This window comes from Microcaecilia unicolor, chromosome 2, assembly GCF_901765095.1.
Source record: "Microcaecilia unicolor chromosome 2, aMicUni1.1, whole genome shotgun sequence".
Taxonomy (NCBI): domain Eukaryota; kingdom Metazoa; phylum Chordata; class Amphibia; order Gymnophiona; family Siphonopidae; genus Microcaecilia; species Microcaecilia unicolor.
The window spans coordinates 477,881,940-477,901,249 of record NC_044032.1 but is presented as its reverse complement, the minus strand read 5'-3'; the positions used below and the strand labels follow the sequence as shown (position 1 = coordinate 477,901,249).

The following is a 19,310-nucleotide window of genomic DNA, read 5'->3' as shown; positions in this document are numbered from 1 at the left end:
AATCCATCACTGGTTGCCCCCACATGTCAACCACCCTATCAAAGGATTTCTGCTCTAGACTCCACTCAGCATATGCCTGCTCAAGAAATCCACCTGCTAGTTGTCAATCTCTGCTCCAAGTGCCACTGAGAGATCTAGAAAATCACTGCCTGGACTACTGACCTAAAATTACTTTGTGTTAATGAAGATCTGATTGCTCTCAACTGTCTCAATCAAAAAAAAAACAACTCTCCAAGTGGATCGACTTGCCTTTCATATGATAATTTTGAATCAAGAATAATGCCCAACACTTTCAAATGATCTTCTATCATCAAACTTTCTCCAGAAACCAATACAACCTTCTTTTCTGAAAGCAAATCAAAATCCCCAAACCAAACAAGTTTGTTTTTATGCGTTTTTAACTTCAAAAAAATGAGTAGTAGCCCATTCATCCATAATGGAGATATGATTTTTTTTTATCCAATAGTTTCTGTAATTGTGGGCAAAGCAGGACATAACAAAAAGATATCATTAGCATAAGATAATGCAAAAACTCCCAATCCCGTAAGATATTTACCTAGTGAAATTAAGTATATATTAAAAAAGGAAGGAGAGAATGGAAACCCCTGTGGAACTCAACAACCCGGTTTTAAACTACAAGAGTTTCTTTCCTTCTCCTTCACCATATATGATCTCAAGGTCAAAAACTATTCAAACCAGGTTAACACAGAACCTGTTACACCCAGCTCACTTAATCTGAGAAGCAATACAGTGTGATTTATAGCATCGAATGCTGCAGAAATATCAAACAAGCAGGATAACCTGCTGTCCTTTGCTCAGATATTGTTTAATTTCAGAAGAATAAGTAAGGTTTCCATACTGTGTTTTGATCTAAACTCGTGTTGAGTTTTATGCAAAATATTATATATCTCAATAAACGTTTGTAACCGCTTATATACTAAGAATTCAAGCAGCTTTCCCATGCACAGGACACCCACTACTGGACGGAAACTTTCAAAAAGTGTCAGATATGCCCCTATAGATTTTGGGAGTGGAGTCAATACAATTCCTGAAAGATCTTTTGGCTAACACCCTAATCCAAGAGAATTGCTTACAAAAATGGTCAACCACCTAATGACTTCATCTGGAGCTTCCCGTAACAAGTAGGAATTTATCTAAGCTACATGATTTCTTCGATAATCTAACCACAGTTTTTTTTAATCAGTTCAAGTCACTTCACTGGCTTCCGATCAGGTACCACATACAGTTCAAGCTTCTCCTACTAACTTACAAATGCACTCGATCTGCAGCCCCTCCTTACCTCTCTCCCCTCATCTCTCCTTACGTTCCTACCCGTAACCTCCTCTCTCAAGACAAATCCCTCCTCTCAGTACCCTTCTCCACCACCGCCAACTCCAGGCTCCGCCCTTTCTGCCTTGCCTCACCTCATGCTTGGAATAAACTCCCTGAGCCCATACGCCAGGCCCCTCCCTGCCCATCTTCAAATCCTTGCTCAAAGCCCACCTCTTCAATGTCGCCTTCGGCACCTAACCACTACACCTCTATTCAGGAAATCTTGACTGCTCCAACTTGACATTTTGTCCTTTAGATTGTAAGCTCCTTCGAGCAGGGACTGTCCTTCTTTGTTAAACTGTACAGCGCTGTGTAACCCTAGTAGCGCTCTAGAAATGTTAAGTAGTAGTAGTTCGAAAGTAACCATCTCAAACCTATCCCAACATCTGTTGGAATGTCATTAAATCTATTAGAAACAGGAATTAAAGCCTTTCCCAACTTCACATCCTTGAAGGACTGTTTTATCCTATTAATCTAGCTTGATCTTCTAAACTTGGATATACAGAACCTAGTTGTATCAGTCATATTCTCAAAAAATTTTAAACGTTTTGCTACTATTATCTGATTCTTTGAATTTCTTGATCATAAAAAAAACATGATATCATCCGCTTATATTCTCTAATCTCATTTCTCAAAACTTCATATAATTCACTATTTTTCCTCTAAACTCTTTCCAAATTTCTACAAACTTTTTTTTTATTGCTAGTTGCACATTATACCAAACATCACTAGAGTTATGACATATTTTCTTCTTGAACAGTGCAATTTCCTCTAATAATGAGCAAGTAGTAATACCCCAGTTGTAAAGAAATATATCACAAGAATCCATTTCCAAATTAGAGACCATTTTTTGCCAAAATTGTGCAACATTCAATTTCTTTTGTGTTAATTTAGCTAACATCTGCTTCTTTAAGATAATTATTAAAATCTAAAATGTTTAAATAAAATGAAAGAAAAAATGATCGGACCAAATTAAAGGTCTCCAAGAAAAATGGTTCAATGAAATAGAAGTAGATATTGCAGAATAAGCCACAAAATCTAAATCCAAAGTTAAATCCAGTAATAATAGGAATTGCCTAATCTGATTCACGCAAGGATCTTTATAATCTTCCAAATGCAAGTTCAGATCACCCATCACCACTAGATTCATAAATCGAATTGAATATGAAGATAGTAATTCAAACAACTTCGGCTATAATAAAAACCAGTTTTTAGGAGGTCTAGATAGTAAAACCAAACCCAAAGTTCCAACCTATGTACTGTTTAAGAACTGATATAGCATAATTTCCAAGTATTCATCACACTATGATTCTACCAATTTAATGTCAAAGAAACCCTTATAAACTAATCCTAATCCGCTCCCCCTTTCTAGGACAGTTAATAGCTTTTTACCCACTAGGACATAAAGTTAAAAGGGGTGAATTTACATCTTGGATCCAAGTTTCTGAAATAAAAACCAAACCTGGATCAATTTCCATTATAAAATCTTTCACTATTTTTACTTCTCCATAAATCAAACTAGCATTAAAATATAAACATTCAGTAACCTCATAATTTAAAAAAATATATTTATTTTCTTCCCTTAAGGGAACCTGAATTAGATTATGATTAAAAGGACATCTACTCCTATGTATTTTCCATTTTCTGTCCTTCCGCCTACCATATAAGAATGCTGGAATTACTTATGGGCAAATTTGTACACAGTCCAGCAAATTATCACAATTCCTTACATAATTATGCTGTAGAACCATGTTTCAGTTCACCCTGAATAAATCCACCCACAGAACCCAAACCCAGGCAGAATATTAATAAGACATTTAACCAATACACGTTGAACAACTTCTAACATCTCTTAAAAGCAGTAATAATTGCAAAACCTCTAAAAACACAGCCACTACACGAAGCCATGAGTACCTGCAGAGAATCTTGTGCCTGTGGAGCACTGGAGGCTAGACTTCAAATTTGACTCTGCAACTTGGGGATCATTGATTGAGGAAGGAAGACCTTCCCCACTTGAATACATACTACAGAGGGCTTCCAAATATTCCAGGCACTGGATTAGAGCAAGATGTCTCTTGGCTGGATTGACTATCCATCCCAGATGCTCCAACACCAGAACCATTCTTGCAGTAGCCTATTCGCTCTCCTGAACAGACTAAACTTGAATCAACCAATGGTCAAGGTAGGGATGAACCAAGATGTCTTCCTCTCACAGCGCCACGACAACCACTAACATCATTCTGGAAAAAGGTCTGCAGAGCAATACCCAAATCGAAGGGGGGAGAGCAAAACAAAGTGCTACACTTAAACAGCAAAATGTAGGAAGCACTGGTGAGACAGACATACCATGCAGCAATGTAAAGGTGCGCCTCCGTGAGATCCAACGTCAAGAGAAACTCTCCACACTGAACCGCCACTATAACTAACCGAAGCATCTCCCTGTGGAAATCAGTTACCTTCAAGGCTCTTAACTCGTTTTAGATCCAGGATAGGATAAGAATCTTCCTTTTGAGCACTACAAAATAGATGGCGTAAAAGTGTCAGAACCACATTCTGAAGCACCAGCACCGCAGAGAGACAAGCCTCTGAAACATGTTCTTTATAGCCGCAATCTTTCAGCAGGACCTAGTATTACTAATAATTTCTATAGTACTTTTTTGTATCACATTCATTGTTAGTTTAATCGTGAATTTAAAATAAATGTGACTGTTGGGCAGACTGGATGGACCATTCAGGTTTTATCTGCCGTCATTTACTATAGTACTAGACAGAGTTGTACACGTTATATGCAGGTACTCTCTGTCCCTATAGGGCTCACAATCTAAGTTTTTGTACCTGGGGCAATGGAGGGTTTAGTGACTTGCCCAAGATCACAAGCTGCAGTGGGAATCGAACGAAGGATGCCAGGATCAAAGCCCACTGAACTAACCATTATGCTACTCCTTCACTTTAAACAAAGTTTGGGAAAGAAAGCGCTCAAATTCCAGGGCATAGCCATTGTGAACAAATCAGGAAGCAACCTGTCTGAAGTGATCTGGGTCCACCTCTGGTAAAAATGCTGCAGCCAGCAAAGGAGGGCCCACAAGACCTTCATCGGGAGTTGCGGGACTCACCAGAGTTAAAGCAGCCAGAGTCACATTCAAACACCCCCCCCCCCCCCCCCCCCGAAAGGACTGAGTCTTCTAAAATAAACGACCATGCTGACATCCACCCGATCTGCCCAGCCAATAGCACCAAGCTTCTCAACACCTACCCCAGGCTGAAGAACCATGCCCCACTCCCCTGAGCCTATCTTCTGCCAAGCGAGGAACCTTGGTGTCACGAAACCCTTGGCCACCTGCCTGGGGTTACCCTGCAGCCACTTAGAGGGTCTATCCATAGTACAGCTCAGGTCCACCTGCACCTGCCGCTTGAGCTCTACACTAGCACCCTCCTCCCACCGACTGGGTCACAACCGCCTCTGGGCGAGTCTCCCACTCTCCAATTAACCCCAGTGATTTCAAGGTTACTGGAGCCACACTCCCAGTGGTCCCACAGTTCCCAGAAAGCACTCACAGACCCAAATCACCAGGATTCTTTATCAGTACAGACAGGCAGAATGAACAAATAAATGTGTTTATTCTCAGAACTTGGAACAGTGGACAAAAATTAAAATGTGCAAATAGCAAACAGTAAGAAGTAACTGAAAAATGGATCAATTAGAAAACTAACTACACATCTGCATACTTCCTAGAAAGTACCTGGGGAGATCAGGGCATATATCTGTTCACAGAGCTTCAGTAAAGAGATCTCTCTTTCTCTTCTCCCAGGCTGAAACTGAAGCAACATCCAGCATCCGCCAATCAGAGCCCAGAACAGTCAAGTTTCAAATAAAAACTGGTTACATCACTACAGGCACTTCCTATTATCTGTGTGCCAACTAAAAGAAGGAAAAAGTCAATCCTGTGTAACAGCTTTAAGCATAAACACACACCATCCGCTGGCAAAATAGGAGAAATACACTTCAGAACATAACCAATGCAGGAAAATAACGAATACATTTTACAGGCTTAAAACACACTGTTTCTTCACACTTGGATTCTCCTAAACATTATCTAGTTCCTTTCCAAATAGTGTGAACCCACAAAAGGACAAGGAACAAAGTTTTGATTTAGAGGCTACATCTGACACACAGCCATGAAACCACAAAGCCTTAAAGGCAGCAACCACCAGGAACATATTCTTGGCCAAGGCCCTAAGTTAATCAAAGAACATCAGCCAAGAATGAGGACCCCAGCTCTAAATTCATCACCTCCTGGACTACCAATGCCCACTCCCCAGAAGGAACATCCAAATGCCTTCTCCAACCAGTGGAATCATACTCTAGCCACGAGACTGCCACATATGGCCACCTGCAAAGCAAGCGCCGAGAAATTAAAACTTCAACAAAGTCTCAATTTTCCAATCTTGAGGATCCTTAAGAGCCACTTTCCCATCCACTGGAATCCTGGTCTTCTAAGTTACTGCTACCAAGGCATCTACTGTAGGAGGCTTAAATGATCTCCTGCCTGTCAGACTTGTGAGTTCTTGTACTACTACTTCCCAAGTAGAGCGCTGCTGAGCCCGGTACTCAGACCAGGTTCCGCTTGGCAGCCGGACAACCCCGGGTTTCATCTGCGCTGACCGCCATTCCCCAGAGGTTGAGCCCCTAGGTGCGGGCAGCCTGCAGGACTTACAAGATGGAGAAGGGAGCAAGGCGGTGAACGTAACGGCCAGACAGGCAGCAGGCGAGAGAGTGAACCAGGTACAGGCAAAGTCAATAGGAAGGCAACAGGCAAGGGAGTAATCCAGGAACAGGCAATGTCAACAGGCAGGCAGCAGGCAGGGGAGTGATCCAGGTATAGGCAATGTCTATAGGCAAACAACAGGCAAGGGAGTAATCCAGGAACAGGCAATGTCAACAGGCAGGCAGCAGGCAGGGGAGTGATCCAGGTATAGGCAATGTCTATAGGCAAACAACAGGCAAGGGAGTAATCCAGGAACAGGCAATGTCAACAGGCAGGCAGCAGGCAGGGGAGTGATCCAGGTATAGGCAATGTCTATAGGCAAACAACAGGCAAGGGAGTAATCCAGGAACAGGCAATGTCAACAGGCAGGCAGCAGGCAGGGGAGTGATCCAGGTATAGGCAATGTCTATAGGCAAACAACAGGCAAGAGAGTAATCCAGGCACAGGTAAAGTTAGTAGGCAGGCAGCAGGTCAAGAGAGTAATCCAGGTACAGGCAGGGTCAGTAGGCAGGCAGCAGGTCAAGAGAGTAATCCAGGTACAGGCAGGGTCAGTAGGCAGGCAGCAGACACGAGAGTAATCCAGGTACAGGCAGGGTCAGTAGGCAGGCAGCAGACACGAGAGTAATCCAGGTACAGGCAGGGTCAGTAGGCAGGCAGCAGACACGAGAGTAATCCAGGTACAGGCAGGGTCAGTAGGCAGGCAGCAGACACGAGAGTAATCCAGGTACAGGCAGGGTCAGTAGGCAGGCAGCAGACACGAGAGTAATCCAGGTACAGGCAGGGTCAGTAGGCAGGTAGCAGACACAAGAGTAATCCAGGTATAGGTAGGGTCAGTAGGCAGGCAGCAGACACGAGAGTAATCCAGGTACAGGCAAAGTCAACAACGAGGGACAAAGTAGAGAAGAAGCACAACACTGAGCAAGTAACACCTACCAAAGTAGAAGCCGAAGCATGGAGTCCAAGAAGAGCTCAGCTGATAAAGTGCTGGCGTCTGACATCAGCAGGGACCAGCAGGGAGAAGGAGCACAGCCATAGGACAAGAGCAGGGGAAGGAGGAACCAGAAGACCAATAGGAGAAAAGCAAGGGAAGCCAGGCAGAGAGAGAGCAGACTCAGGTGCATGGAAGCAAAGCAATCACGGAGCCTGGAAGCCAGGCAGAGAGAGCAGACCGAGGTGCATGGAAGCAAAGCAATCAAGGAGCCTACAGCCAGAGAAGAACTACACACACATGGCTCAGGGCTGTGTCAGTCAAGTGTGCTTGTCGACAGGACCCCGCGCAGCCCGAGGACGCCGCTTGCGTTGAGGTAGGAGACATGACACTGCCTTCAGGAACCAGGGGATCTACCTTCCAAGGGTTGCCTTCGACTGGAGATTCACCTTCAACCTTAAGGACCAAAGAAATGAGTTCCACTAACTCCTCTCTATGAAACATACAAATGATAAAGGGGCCTTCCCCAGGAGGGAGCAGCTCTCCACCAAAATCCTGCTCAAGATCACTAAGTCCCCCTCCAATTGTCTGTTTAGGAGGAGGAGAAGCGCAAAAGCAGGAGAAGGCTCAAAAGTAGCCACTGGGACAGCATGTGTCGGCAAAAGAAGTCTGAGCAGGGCCCCTGGATCTCCAAGCTTGGTAATGCGCCCACATAAATTCTGGCAGAAACCCCGGGGTCGCCAACTGAGTTCAAGATCAGGAGGGGTTTTCCAGGCTCAGATGAGCAACAATTAGTAGTAGTAATAGTTGTAGTAGCTTCCCGCCAAAAGAGAAACTGCCGCTCAATTCACTCCCTCCTCAGCAAACAGAAGGAAAAACAACCACCAGACCCTTCCTTAGATGCACCCTCTGATCCAGGCAGTACCAGTGACTTGGGCTCCCCACACAAGACTTGCACTTTGTGCCCAAAGCCTCGAGACCCCAGCATCCGCATGCCCAACACCAGTGCAACTTAGCAGATGTACCACAGATGTCACACTCTCCTCCGTGGAAGACCCCGTGCCCTGACATCCTGCAAACTACCTGCTCAATCTGGAGGGAGGACATGGAGGACAGGCTGCACAGTACAAGTAAGCATTGCTCACAGAAACAGGCTGGTTGCTGCCAAATGAAGGCAGGGGTACAAGAGGAAAGACTCAGTAATTCCCCCCCCCCCCCCCCCCCCCAGGGGTATCCATGGTCTCCGTGGACCAACAACCTCACAATAGCATCAATAAGGCAGAGAAAAGCCCAGAAAACAATAGCTCACTTTATTTTTTTTGAAGCACAGATTGTATCCCAAATTAAAATCTAGGTCCCCTCCCCCTCAAGGCCTACCAAACTGGCTACAGAATGCTTGGAACCATCTACTGGAGACTGATAACATACTGGCTGGCTAAGGGTTGGTTCATAGGGTAAATCCATCTTATCTGTATCCTTCGCCTCCACTGCCAATGCCATACTCTGTTCCTTTTATCTTGCTGCACCATATGCCTGAAATAGACTTCCCAAGTCAGTACAACAAGCTCCAGCTCTGGCTGTCTTCAAATTATTCAATAAGGCAGAGAAAAGCCCAGAAAACAATAGCTCACTTTATTTTTTTTGAAGCACAGATTGTATCCCAAATTAAAATCTAGGTCCCCTCCCCCTCAAGGCCTACCAAACTGGCTACAGAATGCTTGGAACCATCTACTGGAGACTGATAACATACTGGCTGGCTAAGGGTTGGTTCATAGGGTAAATCCATCTTATCTGTATCCTTCGCCTCCACTGCCAATGCCATACTCTGTTCCTTTTATCTTGCTGCACCATATGCCTGAAATAGACTTCCCAAGTCAGTACAACAAGCTCCAGCTCTGGCTGCTTTTAATTATTCTCAACCTCTCTCTCTCCACTGCAACTGTCCCTGACACCTTCAAGCATGCTGTAGTCACACCACTCCTCAAAAAACCATCACTTGACCTTACCTGTCCCTCCAACTACCGCCCCATTTCACTCCTACCCTTCCTCTCCAAGATACTTGAACGCACCGTTCACAGCCGTTGCCTTGATTTTCTATCCTCTCACGCCATCCTCGATCCACTTCAATCCGGCTTTCGCCCCCTACACTCGACGGAAACGGCACTAAAGTCTGCAATGACCTGTTCCTTGCCAAATCCAAAGGTCACTACTCCATCCTTATCCTCCTCGACCTATCCGCCACTTTTGACACTGTCAATCATAACTTACTTCTCGCCACACTGTCCTCACTTGGGTTCCAGGGCTCTGTCCTCTCCTGGTCCTCCTCTTATTTCTCCCACCGTACCTTCAGAGTACATTCTCAGGGTTCTTCCTCCACCCCCATCTCGCTCTCTGTTGGAGTTCCTCAGGGATCTGTCCTTGGACCCCTTCTTTTCTCAATCTACACCTCCTCCCTGGGTTCCCTAATCTCCTCCCATGGGTTCCAATATCATCTTTATGCTGATGACACCCAGCTTTATCTCTCCACACCAGACATCACTGCAGAAACCCAGGCTAAAGTATCGGCCTGCTTAGCCGACATTGCGACCTGGATGTCCAACCGCCACTTGAAACTGAACATGGCCAAGACCGAGCTTATTGTCTTCCCTCCCAAACCCACTTCTCCTCTCCCTCCACTCTCTATCTCTGTTGATAACACCCTCATCGTCCCCGTCTCATCTGCCCGCAGCCTCGGGGTCATCTTTGACTCCTCCCTCTCCTTCTCTGACCATATCCAGCAGATAGCTAAGACCTGTCGCTTCTTCCTCTATAACATCAGCAAAATTCGCCCCTTCCCGTCTGAGCACACCACCCGAACTCTCATCCATTCTCTCATTACCTCTCGCCTTGACTACTGCAACCTACTCCTCACTGGCCTCCCACTTTGCCATCTATCCCCCCTTCAGTCCGTTCAAAACTCTGCTGCAAGTCTTATCTTCTGCCTGAACCGGTATACTCATATCACCCCTCTCCTCAAGTCACTTCACTGGCTTCCGATCAGGTACCGCATACAGTTTAAGTTTCTCCTTTTAACCTACAAATGCACTCGATCTACAGCCCCTCCCTACCTCTCTACCCTCATCTCCCCTTACATTCCTACCCGTAACCTCGGTTCTCAAGACAAATCCCTCCTGTCAGTACCCTTCTCCACCACTGCCAACTCCAGGCTCCGCCCTTTCTGCCTCACCTCACCCCATGCCTGGAATAAACTCCCTGAGCCCATACGCCAGGCCCCCTCCCTGCCCATCTTCAAAGCCTTGCTTAAAGCCCACCTCTTCAATGTCACCTTCGGCACCTAACCATCACACCTCTATTCAGGAAATCTGGACTGCCCCTACTTGACATTTCGCCCATTAGATTGTAAGCTCCTTGGAGCAGGGACTGTCCTTTGTTGTTAATCTGTACAGCGCTGCGTAACCCTAGTAGCGCTCTAGAAATGTTAAGTACTAGTAGTAGTAGTAATTATTAACTCCTATTCACTTGTTCAACACCTATGCCTGTTTTATCATTCCTGCCTTAAGTAATTGCCTGTCTTGATTAGACTGTACGCTCTGTCGAGCAGGGACTATCTTTTACATGTTTAGTGTATAGCACTGAATTCGTCTAGTAGTGATATAGAAATAAGTAGTAGTAAGTTTGTACCTGAGGAAAGAGAGGATTAAATGACTTACCCAAGTAAATGTACTGGAATTTGAACCTGACTTATTTTCACAGCCTGTTGCTCTAACCATTAGGCTACTCCACTCTTCTTCATAGAAGGCTATGAAGACAGCTTCAATCAACTGTTTTTCCTACTCCTGAACACACAATTTTCGTTCTACACATTCTGGAGGATCAGGTGTTATGAGCAATCCAAGTACAAAATGGTATGCTGATAAAACTCCTTTTGAATTAAAAGGCAGTTTGGGGGATATGTCACTAGATGAAGACCCTATTAATAAATGCAGGTTTCTTCTGTGATTAATCACTACACTGTGTATAATGGTTTTATTGATGACCTTTTAGCTATCTACTGCTTTTGCCTGGATTTGTTTTCCCCCCGCAAGCTGATACAGTGAAACCTCGGTTTTCGTCGTTTTTTTTCATCAAAGACTTTGTCTCGGTTTTCTTCTGTCGCCTCGGATTTCGTCTTCAGCTGGCAGGGTCTGAAGGAGCAGCTGGAGGATTTCTGCAAAAAAAAGGAAGCCCCATCGTTCCTGGTGGGAGAGGGAAGTGAGACTGAGGGTCCCGACCGCTCACACAGTACAGCTGCCAGAGTTTCACTGCAGCCAAGAAGCGCAATAACGGAAGCACAAACGTGCAAAGGGCTGGCTCTGAGCCCCTCCCATCAGAACGACGCTGGCTAAAATCTTTAACCATTTAGATTCTCCTACCACCTCCAGCTGTTTCTGCAGTCCACACAGGCTTCATTGTGAGTATCTGCCCGCTCCAGGCTTTCTTCTGCCATCTGCGCACTCCTTGCTTCCTTCTCTGGTTTGCAGCTTTTTACAGTGTTTTTTTCTCCCCCTCCCCCCTCAAGCTTTGAAAGAGCAGAGGAGAGAGACAAAGCTGAGGGATTAAGTTTCAGTTCAGGGGATGTTCACTGCCTCTAAGGTCCCGTGAACTGTGAAACCTGGACAGCCAGTCTGTGAAGAAAAGCCTAAAAAAGCAAGAGAATGGAGAGGAAAAGACACACAACGTTGATTAGAGACAAATGTAAGGGGAAGACACTTGCCTCGGTTTTCGTTGGTTTAGGTTTTCATTGATAGTTTTCGGACGAATTATCGATGAAAACCGAGGTTTCACTGTATTGTGTGCCATTGTGTGCCAGGTTCTTAAGTTATCATTGTATCTATTGAGATACATTAATACATCAAACTGAAACAAAGATTAAAACATTAAAATTCCCTTTTCATTCTCTTCAAAAAACTGCTCTGGAGAGTTACCATCTTTTTTTTCATCCACTGAAGGTGGTGTAGAGGCTTCCGTTTTAGCTTTATGTAGTTTAGGCTGTTTCGATTCTTGCATTACCTCTGTAACAGAGGATATCTGTAGTGGACCAGATTGTATCTAAAAAAATGAAAAACCAAAAGGATACACAAGGCATGATTGGCATTTGAACAAGATTAAATGTTTTTACCATGCGCTAACATGGCTTGACAAATGTTTACAAGACATACAAAAAAATATATGAATCAGCTACAACAGGAAAAGCATGAAGTGTTATTGAGTCCATAAAGCACACTCTGTCCCACAGCACTATTTACTGTGAGAGAGAGACCTTGTATAGGTCACTGCTGAAACCCCCATCAAAACTATGTTTACAGAAGATCACATGTTCATAAGGCCATTGAGAGAATAGCAACACTTCAGTTACCAAAATGGAACAAAGTCCTGCAACACCCATTCTACAGAGAAAGATTTAAGAATTCAAAATATACTTACTGGAAGAAAAAAAGGGGGATAGTAACAATATTCAAAAATTTAAACAGGTTTCAATAAATATCTAACAGTAGCAATTTCCACAGACAAGCATGCCTGAGGGACAAGGAATCATAATATAAAGCTGGAGGAATGGGACTCAAAGTAATACTTCTTTATTGAGGCAGTAATGCATATCTTAATAGCTATCAGCAGAGATAGTAACAGGAAGCAAAGAACTTAAGAGTTCAAACATGCATGAAGAGATGGCCAAAAGGGTAAGGAGGGAAGATACACACTAATCATTCTGGTAACAAATTACAGTGGAAAGAGGCAACAAGTGATAAGGTACCAAGTAATGCCATCATTTGCTCACAGCCATGAGAACACCAACTACATTTTTAATTCTGAAGCATCCTCCCTATAAATTATTGGTTTCTGAAAATGTGTTAAGTTTTCATTTTGTCTGAAAGCCAAAAGCCATGGTGTGCACAGAAAGTTGTATTCCAACTGAAGGTAACCCTGAGCAAGCATGAAATCAAATATAAAAAACTTGGGTTTGAAGTCAAGTAGCAAACCTAATGCAATTGCTATAGGAAAACATACTGAGGCGTATTTTCCAAGCACTTAGACTTACAAAGTTACATAATAACCAATGGAACTTTGTAAGTCTAAGTGATTTGAAAATGAGCCCCACTATGTCCCTCACATTACAGAACATCTTCTGACATTAAAGAAGACAACAATAAACATACTTACAATAGGTGAGGCAAACATTATGGTTCCACAAGTACAACAGTACAGGAGAGGTGAGTATTAGTAGCTGTTAAGGGGACTATGGAGGGCCAAAGGCTTTCAGGGTAGAGGATTAGCACATGCCTAAAGGTATAGCAAAGGATGTGACGCAGTAGTAATAAAAGGAGGGGTGGGGGAGCAAAAGGGTGTGTGGAAGTTTAGCAGTGGAATGTGGCATGGGATGGGAACTGAGCAACAGTGCAGAGGGTGTACTTATTGAGAACCCATGGATGCAGCATGCAAGTCCAGAAACATGTGAAAGACTGACATCAAGCATTTCGTTTCAAGGCTTTCCCTTCACAATCCTTGAGAATCCACAAATTTTTCAAATACAAATTTTATTTTTCAAAATTTTATTGAGAAAAATAAAAACAATACACAAGTATCAATAACATCATCTGAGCAACCTCCAAGGATACAAATACCAATAGCAGGCATTGATCCAGAATACCCCCCTCCCCAAACCTAATTTCCCATCAAACCCAAATTTTAAATATCATTCTTAGTGTTACATTCTGCCATATGCATCACTTTCTCAAATTATGGAGTAGAAATCATTCTGTATCCTGATTCTTTAAAAAGTAAAAATATACAGTTGACCAACTACTTACTGGTTTCACTGACACTGGCAAATTGTAGGGGGCAGTACCAAGAACCAAGTCAAAGAGTTTTTCAGAATAAGGGATGGATTTCTCCACATTGTCTCGGAATCGTGGATCCCACTTTGCATACAGCACAGTTCCTCCAAGGCCTCCGGTGGCAAACAAAACACTCGCTCCAACAATCTTCCATGCTGAGGCACTATATTAAAGACAGAATACAGTTAATGGGCTGGGGCCTTACACAGAAGGGTGCTAAAGGAACACAGAATATATCCTATTGCAATACAGACTGTCTTATAAACAGGGCTTCCTATTTTACGTGTTCATTGTTTTAGGCATTTAGGTGCTTTCTTAGTGTTGAAAAAAAGGGGTTTACGGGTGTAGTGGCACTGAGAAATAATTTAAGTACATTTTTAGGTAGATTCCATTCAATGACCCAAAACATTTTCCAGTGCCCTTTATCTAACCCTCTTCAACAGCAAGAGATCCACCTCCCCTCCCAACCCCCTGCATCAGTAGCAAACCCACCACCACCTGCTATAGCAGTGGGAGCTTGTATCCTACTTCTGCTACTCTCTGCAGCTTTGCTAACTCTGCAGCTTGCACCATGGAGAGGCTTGTGCCTGCTCTCAGGTTTAAAAGCCTTTCTAGCGCTGGCAAAGCAGCAGAGTAATCAGAGTAAGAATATAAGCTTCCTGCCACAGCCAAGCAGGGAAATGGGACAACCTTTTGGTTGGAGGGCCCAAACAAGCCAATCCTCTGGCCCTGCTGCTTCCAAGCTATTTGCTAATGCTGTGTTGGGCACAATATTGGCAGGGCCATGGTCCCAGTAGCCCACCCTATTCCACTGCCTATACTGCCAATGGACACTGCCGCTGTGGTCAGCTCAGACGACATCACCCAGCTATGACTGCGGCTGCCATGTGACATCTTTGGAATGCCAAGGAATATGCAATTTTTCGTGGTTTTTCCAATTACAAAAACTGGAAGCTCTATTTATAAGAGAAGTAACTGCCCCTCAAAAATAAAAAATGTGGCAAAGAGTAGTTTCAAAGGTTGCAGTCCTAACCATTACACTACACTACCAGGCTAGCTTCCAGCCTTTTCACTGAAACACAGCACAGTTGAGAATGTCAGTACAGCTGTGACCTGGAAGCTCCCAAAAAATCAAACACCTAGCTATTCACATCAACCTACACAAATGTCTCTGTTTGACTGTTGTGATCAGGTAAAGGCATGGCTTGCACAAGAGGAAATATATCAGAACCATAAGCTAGAACAACAGATAACTCCACAGGAAAAGTATCCTGTTCAACAGAAAGACTAAGTCATAGGCGCAATATATAGAACAGTGCCGAATGGCAATTTACACCAATGAAAACCTGGTGTAAATAACTATTTTTGAAAATATAATGGCTGACATGTAAGAAGGAGACAGTTTTGTCCTATATAGGAGGAAACTGATTAATGTTTGTTTGATTGTTTTGTTTTAATCGTGTTATTTTAATATTGTGAATGTATCTATTGTGAGCTGCCTAGAACATTATAGATTGAGCCGGTTTTAAATGTTTTAAATAAATATGTGTGGATGCCCCACATTCTTAAAGCAATGCATGCAGATTGTGGGAACACCCATGGCCCAACTCATTTTTTTCCAAAGAGACACCACCCCTTCTCAGGGGATTTGCACACACCTGTATGCTTTATGTTTAAACTGTTTTATTGACGGTTATCACAATACAAATTAACTTAGAATATTCATATAGCATTGCTTGATATACAAAACAGCATTCTTACAACATATTCAACATCGCCAATCACTTTTCTTCCCCAGTTTTCTCCCCCCTCCCCTCTTAACAATTCCTTGGCAAGTGCTAATATTAGATGTTAAATGACTTTTGTTCCTAATATCATACACTTTAAATACCTCGTTAGGTGAAATAAAGGGTATGATACATACCTGTAGCAGTTGTTCTCCGAGGACAGCAGGCTGATTGTTCTCACGACTGGGGTGACGTCCGCGGCAGCCCCCACCAACCGGAAAAAGCTTCGCGGGACGGTCGGCACGCAGGGCACGCCCACCGCGCATGCGCGGCCGTCTTCCCGCCCGTGCGCGACCGCTCCCGCCAGTTGAATAACTAGCAAAAGATGAAACACACAACTCCAAAGGGGAGGAGGGAGGGTAGGTGAGAACAATCAGCCTGCTGTCCTCGGAGAACAACTGCTACAGGTATGTATCATACCCTTTCTCCGAGGACAAGCAGGCTGCTTGTTCTCACGACTGGGGTATCCCTAGCTCTCAGGCTCACTCAAAACAAGAACCCAGGTCAATTGAACCTCGCAACGGCGAGGGTACAACAGAAATTGACCTACGAAGAACAACTAACTGAGAGTGCAGCCTGACCAGAATAAATTCGGGTCCTGGAGGGTGGAGTTGGATTTACACCCCAAACAGATTCTGCAGCACCGACTGCCCGAACCGACTGTCGCGTCGGGTATCCTGCTGGAGGCAGTAATGTGATGTGAATGTGTGGACAGATGACCACGTCGCAGCCTTGCAGATCTCTTCAATAGTGGCTGACTTCAAGTGGGCCACCGACGCTGCCATGGCTCTGACACTATGAGCCGTGACATGACCCTCAAGAGTCAGCCCAGCCTGGGCGTAAGTGAAGGAAATGCAATCTGCTAGCCAATTAGAGATGGTGCGTTTCCCGACAGCGACCCCTAGCCTGTTAGGGTCGAAAGAAATAAACAATTGGGCGGACTGTCTGTTGGGCTGTGTCCGCTCCAAGTAGAAGGCCAATGCTCTCTTGCAGTCCAATGTGTGCAACTGACGTTCAGCAGGGCGGGTATGCGGCCTGGGGAAGAATGTTGGCAAGACAATTGACTGGTTAAGATGGAACTCCGACACCACCTTCGGCAGGAACTTTGGGTGGGTGCGGAGCACTACTCTGTTGTGATGAAATTTGGTATATGGAGCATGAGCTACCAGGGCTTGAAGCTCACTGACCCTACGAGCTGAAGTAACTGCCACCAAGAAAATGACCTTCCAGGTCAAATACTTCAGATGGCAGGTATTCAGTGGCTCAAAAGGAGGTTTCATCAGCTGGGTGAGGATGACGTTGAGATCCCATGACACAGCAGGAGGCTTGATAGGGGGCTTTGACAAAAGCAAGCCTCTCATGAATCGAACGACTAAAGGCTCTCCAGAGATGGCTTTACCTTCCACACGGTAATGGTAAGCACTAATCGCACTAAGGTGATTCCTTACTGAGTTGGTCTTGAGGCCAGACTCCGATAAGTGCAGAAGGTATTCAAGCAGGTTCTGTGCAGGGCAAGAACGAGGTTCTAGGGCCATGCTCTCACACCACACGACAAACCTCCTCCACTTGAAAAAGTAACTCTTTTTAGTGGAATCCTTCCTAGAGGCAAGCAAGACCCGGGAAACACCCTCCGACAGACCCAACGCAGTGAAGTCTACGCCCTCAACATCCAGGCCGTGAGAGCCAGGGACTGAAGGTTGGGGTGCAGCAACGCTCCGTCGTTCTGCGAAATGAGAGTCGGAAAACACTCCAATCTCCACGGTTCTTCGGAGGACAACTCCAGAAGAAGAGGGAACCAGATCTGACGGGGCCAAAAGGGCGCGATCAGAATCATGGTGCCGCGGTCTTGCTTGAGCTTCAGTAAGGTCTTCCCCACCAAAGGTATGGGAGGATAAGCATACAGGAGGCCGGTCCCCCAATGGAGGAGAAAGGCATCCGACGCTAGCCTGCCGTGTGCCTGAAGTCTGGAACAGAACAGAGGCAGCTTGTGGTTGGTCTGAGAGGCGAAAAGGTCCACCGAGGGGGTGCCCCACGCTCGGAAGATCTTGCGTACCACTCTGGAATGGAGCGACCACTCGTGCGGTTGCATGACTCTGCTCAGTCTGTCGGCCAGACTGTTGTTTACGCCTGCCAGGTACGTGGCTTGGAGGAGCATGCCGAACCGACACGCCCAACGCCACATCCCGACGGCCTCCTGGCACAGGGGGCGAGATCCGGTGCCCCCCTGCTTGTTGACGTAATACATTGCAACCTGATTGTCTGTCCGAATTTGGATAATTTGGCAGGACAGCCGATCTCTGAAAGCCTTCAGTGCGTTCCAGATCGCTCGGAGCTCCAGGAGGTTGATCTGCAGATCCTTTTCCTGGAGGGACCACAGACCCTGGGTGTGAAGCCCATCGACATGGGCTCCCCACCCCAGGCGAGATGCATCCGTCGTCAGCACTTTCATGGGCTGCGGAATTTGGAATGGACGTCCCAAGGTCAAATTGGTCCGGATGGTCCACCAGAGCAGTGAAGTGCGGCAACTGGTGGAGAGGCGGATGACATCTTCCAGATTCCCGGTGGCTTGGAACCACTGGGAAGCTAGGGTCCATTGAGCAGATCTCATGTGAAGACGAGCCATGGGAGTCACATGAACTGTGGAGGCCATATGACCCAGAAGTCTCAACATCTGCCGAGCTGTGATCTGCTGAGACGCTCTGGTCTGCGAAGCCAGGGTCAAGAGATTGGTGGCCCTCGCTTCGGGAAGGTAGGCCTGAGCCGTCTGGGAATTCAGCAGCGCTCCTATGAATTCCAGAGACTGAGTTGGCTGGAGATGGGACTTTGGGTAATTTATCACAAACCCCAGCAGCTCCAGAAGTTGAATAGTGCACTGCACGGACCGGAGGGCTCCTGCCTCCGAGGTGTTCTTGACCAGCCAATCGTCGAGATATGGGAACACGTGCACTCCCAGCTTGCGTAGGTAGGCCGCTACCACCACGAGGCACTTGGTAAACACTCGTGGGGCAGAGGCGAGCCCAAAGGGCAGCACACAATACTGAAAGTGCCGTGCGCCCAGGCGGAATCTGAGATACTGTCTGTGAGCTGGCAGTATCGGTATGTGAGTATATGCGTCCTTTAAATCCAGGGAACATAGCCAATCGTTTTTCTGAATCATTGGCAGAAGGGTGCCCAAGGAAAGCATCCTGAACTTTTCTTTGACCAGGAATTTGTTCAGGCCTCTCAGGTCTAGGATGGGACGCATCCCCCCTGTTTTCTTTTCCACAAGGAAGTACCTGGAATAGAATCCCTGCCCTTCCTGCCCGGGTGGTACGGGCTCGACCGCATTGGCGCTGAGAAGGGCGGAGAGTTCCTCTGCAAGTACCTGCTTGTGGTGGGAGCTGAAAGACTGAGCTCCCGGAGGACAATTTGGAGGCAGGGAGGCCAAATTCAGGGCGTATCCGCACCGCACTATTTGGAGAACCCACTGGTCGGAGGTTATGAGAGGCCACCTTTGGTGAAAAAATTTTAACCTCCCTCCGACCGGCAGATCGTCCGGTACGGACACTTGTAGGGCGGCTATGTTCCCGTGGATCCAGTCAAAAGCCCGTCCCCGGCTTTTGCTGTGGAGGCGCAGGGGGCTGCT

General features: G+C 45.6%; 1 protein-coding gene across 5 annotated transcripts in view; it reads right to left on the bottom strand.

Moving 5' to 3' along the window:
* IMMT (inner membrane mitochondrial protein) overlaps nt 1-19,310 on the bottom strand; it is a 156,664-nt gene that overhangs the window by 113,928 nt on the left and 23,426 nt on the right. For all 5 annotated transcript variants that reach the window (XM_030191054.1, XM_030191056.1, XM_030191057.1 and 2 more), the window contains exons 3-4: nt 13,872-14,061; nt 11,991-12,114 (exon numbers count right to left, since the gene is read on the bottom strand). In XM_030191054.1, coding sequence (XP_030046914.1) covers nt 11,991-12,114; nt 13,872-14,061 — 314 coding nt within the window. The remainder of the gene's footprint in view (nt 1-11,990; nt 12,115-13,871; nt 14,062-19,310) is intronic.